The following is a 7,891-nucleotide window of genomic DNA, read 5'->3' as shown; positions in this document are numbered from 1 at the left end:
CACCCACCCACCTCCCTTCTTTAGCCCACCATGTCTTCCTCATTCAGCGCGGTAAGTTGTTATCCTTCCCCTTTCTATGCCGGCCGCTCGAATTGCCTCACCCCCACCACTACCACCACCACCACGCTCTTCCAATGCCTGGGGGGTCACAGGTATTTTCAATTGTGTCAACTGCTTCAACTCTGCTCTGAGTCTCAACTGTGGTTAATTCGCCTCTAACTTCAAGCCCAAGCTCCGTCGCAAGAAAAACGTCAAGAAGGGTATCCAGTTCTGTCTGATGGTCTGTGGTGCCAGCGGAACCGGTATGTTTGCAACCTGCGCAGTCACGCTCTCCAGTCCCAGAAATTGACCAGCCGTTTCGATATCCCTAGGACGCACTACCTTCGTCAACACTCTCTGCGGAAAGAAGGTCCTGGAAGGAAAGGACGCCGACGACGCTGCCAACGCTCACATTGAGGAGGGTGTCCGCATCAAGCCTGTCACAGTCGGTGAGTAGGCTACCACACTAAGTGTTTCAACGCTGGAGCTAATGCACAGCTCGACAGAACTCGAATTGGACGACGAAGGCACCCGCATCTCCCTCACCATTGTCGATACCCCCGGTTTTGGCGATCAGATTGACAACGAAGCAAGGCAGGTGGCCCTGGCTCCAAACAATACCACTCTCAGTGCACGACTGACCGTTTCGCAGCTTCGGGGAAATTGTTGGATACCTCGAGCGCCAATACGATGATATTCTTGCCGAGGAGTCTCGGATCAAGCGTAACCCCCGCTTCAGGGACAACCGTGTCCATGTCCTCCTTTACTTCATCACACCCACCGGTCACGGTCTCCGTGAGCTCGACATCGAGTTGATGAAGCGCCTGTCGCCCCGTGTCAACGTCATCCCCGTCATCGGCAAGGCCGACTCCCTCACCCCCGCCGAATTGGCCGAATCGAAGAAGCTGATCATGGAGGATATCGAGCACTACCGCATCCCTGTTTACAACTTCCCCTACGACATCGAGGAAGACGACGAAGATACCGTGGAGGAGAATGCCGAGCTGCGGGGTCTCATGCCATTCGCTATTGTTGGTTCCGACGAGTTGATTGAGATCGATGGCAAGAAGGTGCGTGCCAGGCAATATCCCTGGGGTGTTGTAGAGGTCGAAAATCCTCGTCACTCCGACTTCCTGGCCATTCGCAGCGCCCTTCTCCACAGCCACTTGGCCGATCTGAAGGAGATCACCCACGATTTCCTCTACGAAAACTACCGTACCGAGAAGCTCAGCAAGAGCGTGGACGGTGCTACTCCGTACGTATTCCTAGCCTTGACATCATTCGTGCTATCCGTTCGCCGACTAATAGCTTCGCAACAGTACACAAGACTCGTCCATGAACCCCGAGGATCTGGCCTCCCAGTCCGTCAGGTTGAAGGAGGAGCAGCTCCGCCGCGAGGAGGAGAAGCTCCGTGAGATCGAGCTGAAGGTGCAGCGTGAGATTGCTGAGAAGCGCCAGGAACTGTTGGCTCGCGAAAGCCAGCTGAGGGAAATCGAGGCCCGCATGGCACGAGAGGCCAGCCAGAGCCAGGTCGATGTCACCAACGGAGATGCCTAAACGAATACCGTCGAAATCCCTGGGACTCATGGAAAACGGTTTCCACATGATTGACATCCGACACCGTATGTGCCTTTGTAATGAGAACCGTGGCGCGGCAGTCGTAACTGTCTACGGGGTTAAGATTAGTCGGCCGCTTATTCACGTTAATAGCTTTTTCTCTTCTTTTTTTTCTCTTTTGCTTTCCTGATTTTTCTTTTGAACTGCAAGGGAAAGGGGAGGGCAAATGCAACGTTCCGTTTTAGTACGACGATGACTGGGAACAACAAATCCTGTCTGGCTTTTTTTCCCCTCTCTTTTATCCTTCCCACCGCCACCAACCACCCCTCTGGGAATCATCCCAGACAGAAAAGAACAGAGAAGAAGGGCAAAGGAACGGACATATTTTCGGCTGCAATCTTCCAACCTTCCAACTTCACATCGTCTTTCGAAAGCCATCAATCATCTAACCCCGTTGTGCTGCAAGATGTTTGGAGTCAGAAGAATAGCATCATTTTTAATCACTCACAGTTATCACCGAGGAAAGCATCTGCATAAAGTTTCAAATTCTTAACATTGCTTGTGTTGTCCCTGGTTTTTCTCGTTCCTTTTGATCATTACTCTTTTCTTTTCTTCCTTTCTACTCCCCCTCCCCTCACATGAAACCCTGTCCCAGTGTCAGCAGCGCGCAGCAAGATTCCCTCTTTTGTCCGGTAGTTTCTCTTGTTCTATTTCCCCTTTTTCTTAGCTTATTATATTTTGTCGTTATATTTGAGTTATTTGTATGTGAGTGAGTGTGTGTGTGCAACAAGCAAAAACAACTATCCAACCAACCAACCAACCAACCAACCAACCAACCAACCCAACAAACCAAACTCGTGGGTTCTTTTCCTAAATTTATGCGTGCCCTTACTCTTCCATGTCCTCTCCACCCCAATGCATTATGTCCAGGGCTTGGTAAGGTACGAATTGTGTGCCGTAGATCTTCACCCCAAGTTGTGGCCATAGATCGTAGATGTACCTCTCGCCATCACCTACCATGCCACTTCTTCTAGTTCAAAGCAAATTCCGTTCGATGGATCGAACAGGAGTTCGACATCACCTGCCAACACAATCCGGAGGGGCTCGTAACAACGAAATCGGGTGTAGGGAAGCGTCACGGGACCGAAGGTAAGTACTGACTGTACAGTCCATAAAATACTTGTTGCGGTCTGCTTTTTCCATTGCGATCACTGCCCATTCGTCCCAATTTTATGGGTAGTGTGTCGCCATGGTAGATATGAACACTTCCACTGTTTATGAGCGTGGATCAGGGATTGATCCTAGTGCATCGACGTGATACGGGAGCATGAAGTTGGGGAATACAATATATTATGTTGTTGAGTGGGTGGGTGCGTGGTGTACAGTACAGTACTAGATCAATGCTTACTTCGGCAAGCGGAGCGGAGGCGGAAGTGCTAACTCAGTCAGCGGGCCCGGGAGGGTTGAGCCTTCAAATATATACCTCTGTCACTGCGCGGCAATAAGGGAGTGAGTACAATTGGTCTAGGTTCAAGGCTGGTGCTTAGAAGGCTATCTTTTGCTCTTTCTCGGAGAAGAAGCTTACGACTGGTTCAAGGTTCATGAAAGGACCCTGGCTCTATAGGCGAGCTTACGCGCGTTGAGGAAATCGGAAGCCGCGAGGAAGAGAGCTACGTGACGACTCCCCCGGATCACAGCGAGTAGGACCACATAAGGATGAACAAGAAGCATGAAGTTCTTGACTAAGATGGATAAGATAGATGAGATGATAGAAAGAGAAGAGAAGAAAAAAAAAATGGTGCGAGAAGAATGAGAAAAATTGGGGATAAAAGGAACAGGTGGTATTTGCGCTTCATTGTACACAAGTCGGGGAGAGAATTTGCGGGGTCGGATGGGGGTACGCCAAATCGACCATGGGGTTGGGTACAAAGACAGGGTAGATGGAGATGAATTGACATGGAGAGGTATTAGAGGAAGGAAAGGAGAAAAAAACAAAATTGAGAAAGAATCTTTGGCACTAGACCTCCTGAGAGTCAAGGGCAGCAAGAGATTCTGAAGGGGGGGGGGGGAATGTGTTCAAGGTTAGTAACGCAGATGGATGAATGTATGCCCTCGCCGTTTTTTGAGCCGACCGGAATAGTAAAAACAAAGGCCTTTCTAAGCGCAGCAAAAGAAGTGACACTTGGGACGAATATAGAACATGACATTGTCTCTCCTCGCATCTTCTTCTTCACTTCCACCCGTTTGAGTGGTTTTTACTGATTGATGACTCAGTGTTGTGGCTTGTTCCAGAAATCCAAGCTGGCGACCACATCCTCTCCTGATTCATCTTCATAGGCATAAAGAATCTGTGACAAGGTAAGCAACTGCTCGAATCAAGTGACTGCCGGAGGCTCGACTTACTTCTCGGGTCGACGAATGCAACATGCGAATGTTCTTTCCAGTCATGATATGCACCAGCTCGCTCGTTTCAATGTGACGGATTTCGATGAAATTGGGCTCGAAAGCGAGAATATAAGGCAAAGAAAGTGCAAATGCGTTCGGATTACCCTCCCAGGAGATTCTCCAGTCGGAACGGGCACGCCATCCGTTGCGGTTGACGAAGAATGAGAAGTCGCTGTAGTTCAAGAGGAATTCGCCGTTCAAGCGTTCAATGTGGATCGGCTTCACATTCTCCTTGCGTGCAACGAAGTCAAGAGATGTATCCGCCTGATCGAGCAGAGACTGTGTTTCGGTGGTTTCGAGACTGACAACCTCAAAGCCTCGGGCACAGCCCACACAGAGTGTTGAGCGAAGGAAATGGATCGAGGAAGACTCCGCAGGGATGTAGAATTCCTGTGAAACGCAAGGTTAGCTGCCAAGTCCGGGATGACAAGAAAGTCTGAAGGGCACGAACCTTGAAGAGCTTCAGTGTGTCCTGTCCACTCTGGAACATCTTGCTGACAGCCGACTTCTTCTTACCCTTCGCCAGATTATCCATAGGCTCATAAACCTTGATGGTGGTCGACAAAGCGGAGGTTTTGACGGAGCACACCAGATGACGTCCGAGTCCAATACCGGCCTTGAAGAAGTTCGCGTGACCTTGAATCTTCTTAGGTCGCTTCGCAATAGTGTTCTGGCCTTCATGAATCTCGAGCGCATCCATGGGGTAAGAGGATAGTGTCTTGTTCGACAGAACCAAAAGCAGTTGATACTCCTCCAATGTATCTATCTGAGTGACCTGACTGACATCAAGAACCCGCCGAGGTTTTGCTGACTTGTCCTTCGGCCAACGTTCGGAGAGATAGATACCGCTGTCCGTACCGTAGACCAATTTTCGACCTCCGTCTGCATCAAAGCGAAGCGCGGTTAGCATATAGAGAATGGGATTTTTGGCTGAGACAAGATAGAACATACCAATTGGAACAAGGCAGTTAACACGGTTGACAGATGTGAAGAAGTTCTCACAGAGAACTGTCTTATTGTAGAAGTTGCTGTTGCGCTCCCTGAGCTTCCGCTGCTGCTCTTCTACCAATTCGATGAATTTCCGGCGCTGAGTGGTTGATGTAGCGTACAACGTCTGCTCATAACCGCCCTTGCCAAGATGCCTGAAAGTGATAGGAAGACCATCCTTAGTAGTGGGAGGATTTGCTGCAGCCTTGTTGGAGAGAAGACTGGACGACGGCCGTTTGGGAATTCCCACCTTGGGTATTACCTCATCCATCTGGGCAATGACCAACAGCTCTAGCGGAATAGGTTTCCGATATACGCGGTACTCCTCACGCTTGTTGACAACCTTGATTCTGACCAAGAGAACTGCGTGATCGAAGAGATATGCGGTAACCTCGGAGCTGTCTGTTGGAGTTTTCTTGAACGCCATCTTCGACAACATCTGCCGGTTCTCTTCCGTCAACTTCAAATCCACGTAATCGCCAGGACCAAACTTCAGCGCAGCATTGAGCTGCACCAAGTTGAAGTGGTTCTCAGCCCTACCACTCTCTGCGTTGACACGAGACAGGAAATCCTTGATCAGAGCAATGGCTTTGGGAATATCTTGGCGGTCTGGGCTATCCTCGGCTGTGTTTTTGAAGACCTGCTCCAGTAGGAGTGGATACCTGGCGAGACGCGTGGTCGGCTTGGTCAGATAACCATTCAATTCGAGCTTGCGCGACTCCTTAAGACGTTCCGTTTCCTCTACGAATCTCGCAAATGCCGGGTTCGACGCTTTCTCCTTTTCGAATTCATATTTGCCGTACAGCTGATTGGCACCATATTTGATGAACGGATCGAATCGTGGCACGTGCTGAAGGAAAATATCACCGACCGTCTTGACAACATGGCTTTCCTTCTGTCGAGCATTTAAGGCCTCGCACAATCCACCGTTGACCTTCAGGACCTCCAAGCAATTGCCAAAGACCGTCCGGATGAATTTCTCACGCCGATGCTCGGGAATAGGCGAGGTAGTGGCATTGCCCGCGGCCCGCAAGGGCCTCATCCAGAAGTCTCGCAGATACTCCAAATCCTTGACAAAGTCACGCTCTGTGTACATGATCTCAAAGATGATCTCCTGACGTTTCTTTTCGCGATCGTCAATACTGTCTGATACCTCCTTAGGAACCATATTGATCCAGAGTTTCTGATTGTCGTTGTCATCGTCATCGCCGTGCAGACTGCCCTTCGAAGCAGACGATCGTAGCCCAGGCTGCGGCTTCAGATTCAGCCTAGCCTGCTGTTCGAGCCTTCTGGGGCAGGCGATGGAATAGCACAGGCTATCCCGCGTACACGTCGGCGAATAGCACTCACTGAGCAGTGTGAATACACCATTGACCTCCGAGCTTGGCGCCTCTTCTCCCATTGTCTCTTTGAATTGGTAAATTTCGCCCTGCGCATCTCGGAGGCGATGGTCGTACGTCACATCGTGGAAAAACTTCTGCGCATCCAGCGCGCGGCCCAACAGCAGAGCCAGATTCCGATCATTGGTCTTAATGATGTGTGCAATTAGATCCACTGCGTGGGCACCGGTAAATGCGTTTTGATATGACAGTCCATTCTTTTGTAGTTCTGAGAGTGTAATTCGCTCACGGAAAACATCGGCAACACGCGAGAGCAGAGCTGGATACACCAACGGAACCTTACTGCGACGCGAGTTGCTTTGCGCAAGACCGGGCTGATTGCTTGGCTTCCCAGCCACAGTACTCTGCATGCTCATCGTTCGATCCGGCACGACGGTTGATGCCATCGACATGGAGCGCGAGTTTGTGGACTCATCGCTGGGTGGGCGAGGCCTACCGTTAACATTCTGGGCGCTGGGTGGCTCAGGTGGGTAGCCATTGACTGGGGCCTGGCTAGGGGGTCCGGATGGTTGCCTCCTGGGTGGAATTACTCGCCCTGTGCTTGTCGTGTAGGCGTGATCTCGATCCGTCGGGTACGTGGTCAACGACATGGCGCGCTCGTTCGGATTCCTTTCAGGGACGGGTCGCCCTTGAGCTGTCATCGGAGCCGCCGCGGTATACTGCTGCTGACGAATTGCATTGGCAGAAGTGTGATTGAAGCTGCTCAAAGAGGGTTGATACATTGGGGGACCACCCATCTTCGCCATTGACCGTGACCGGTTCGAGTCCGAGTTCAGGGCGGGATGGGCCGGCATTGTCCTAGTGTAGCCCTTTGGGTCTGGGTATTGTGGTCCCGTGTTCGGTCGAGAATCCAACCGTTGGGGCTGCGGATAAGCGGAGCGTCCGGGGTAGGGCCGTGCGGGGTGCTGTGAAGACTGCTGGAAAGCTGGAGGTGCTACGCTGCCGGAGTAGGCTTGGTAGTATCCGTTGGGAGCCCCTGATGAATATCCATTCTGCATCTGGCGTGCGGGCGGTGGCGGACCTCGATGCATCTGTGGATGTGGGACGTGTGATGACATCGTGTGAGCTCGATCCTGAGAGAACTGGGGAGTCTGGGATGTCATCGTCTGCGAGCGTCCCGGTGGCGGAGCACCGCCAAAGATCTCGGAGTATGCAGCATCACGTTGAAAGGCAGAAGGGTGTCCGTAAGGCCGGTAATTCCGGCCTTGCTGGCCCCCTAAGTCAGCCATGGCGCCTTGTTGCTCCTCGCGCTCGTAATCGCAATGACTTGGGCTTTCGTATAGCGACACGGGTCAATCTGGTAGGTGCGACTCGAGGAGTTCAGGGGGGGAGTGGAAGGCGGAGGAATTCGTCTCAGTACAGGTAGGGTATCAAATCCGGTCGTAGCGAGCGTGCCGTTTGTCGCAATGAAAAAGATCGTTCCAAGTCGTGGAGATGGAGAAAAGGAGAAGAGGGCGGGTTTG

General features: G+C 51.5%; 4 protein-coding genes across 4 annotated transcripts; 1 reads left to right on the top strand and 3 right to left on the bottom strand.

Moving 5' to 3' along the window:
* On the top strand, positions 1-1,751 carry aspA (putative septin AspA). The gene is made up of 5 exons (XM_025581320.1): positions 1-302; positions 372-488; positions 546-633; positions 692-1,294; positions 1,359-1,751. Exons 1-5 carry the CDS (start codon positions 278-280, stop codon positions 1,594-1,596), a joined length of 1,071 nt encoding a protein of 356 aa, XP_025438814.1. The 5' UTR covers positions 1-277; the 3' UTR covers positions 1,597-1,751.
* BO95DRAFT_236834 (uncharacterized protein) lies at positions 1,668-2,132 on the bottom strand. The gene has a single exon (XM_025581322.1). The coding sequence runs from the start codon at positions 2,032-2,034 to the stop codon at positions 1,738-1,740; it is 297 nt and encodes a 98-aa protein (XP_025438813.1). The 5' UTR covers positions 2,035-2,132; the 3' UTR covers positions 1,668-1,737.
* BO95DRAFT_236818 (uncharacterized protein) lies at positions 2,133-2,621 on the bottom strand. Its single transcript, XM_025581321.1, has one exon. It carries the CDS (start codon positions 2,579-2,581, stop codon positions 2,231-2,233), a length of 351 nt encoding a protein of 116 aa, XP_025438812.1. The 5' UTR covers positions 2,582-2,621; the 3' UTR covers positions 2,133-2,230.
* A 1,245-nt stretch (positions 2,622-3,866) lies between these two features.
* On the bottom strand, positions 3,867-7,657 carry rom2 (putative Rho guanyl nucleotide exchange factor (Rom2); the record flags this gene model as incomplete). Its single annotated transcript, XM_025585160.1, has 4 exons — positions 3,867-3,944; positions 4,000-4,431; positions 4,493-4,971; positions 4,993-7,657. The coding sequence occupies 4 exons, from the start codon at positions 7,655-7,657 to the stop codon at positions 3,867-3,869; spliced, it is 3,654 nt and encodes a 1,217-aa protein (XP_025438811.1).
* Positions 7,658-7,891: the final 234 nt, after the last annotated feature.

Source organism: Aspergillus brunneoviolaceus, assembly GCF_003184695.1.
Source record: "Aspergillus brunneoviolaceus CBS 621.78 unplaced genomic scaffold BO95scaffold_66, whole genome shotgun sequence".
NCBI lineage: Eukaryota > Fungi > Ascomycota > Eurotiomycetes > Eurotiales > Aspergillaceae > Aspergillus > Aspergillus brunneoviolaceus.
Note: the sequence above shows the minus strand (reverse complement) of the source record. Positions and strands in the feature narration are given on the sequence as shown.

Bases quoted from the DNA above. Each gene is read 5' to 3' on its own strand.
- aspA (XM_025581320.1), top strand. From the start codon at position 278: ATGGTCTGTGGTGCCAGCGGAACCG. The intron at 634-691 runs GCAGGTGGCCCT...ACCGTTTCGCAG, and splicing joins CAGATTGACAACGAAGCAAG to CTTCGGGGAAATTGTTGGAT. The intron at 1,295-1,358 runs GTACGTATTCCT...GCTTCGCAACAG, and splicing joins AGCGTGGACGGTGCTACTCC to TACACAAGACTCGTCCATGA.
- BO95DRAFT_236834 (XM_025581322.1), bottom strand. From the start codon at position 2,034: ATGGCTTTCGAAAGACGATGTGAAGTTGGAAGGTTGGAAGATTGCAGC.
- BO95DRAFT_236818 (XM_025581321.1), bottom strand. From the start codon at position 2,581: ATGGCCACAACTTGGGGTGAAGATCTACGGCACACAATTCGTACCTTA.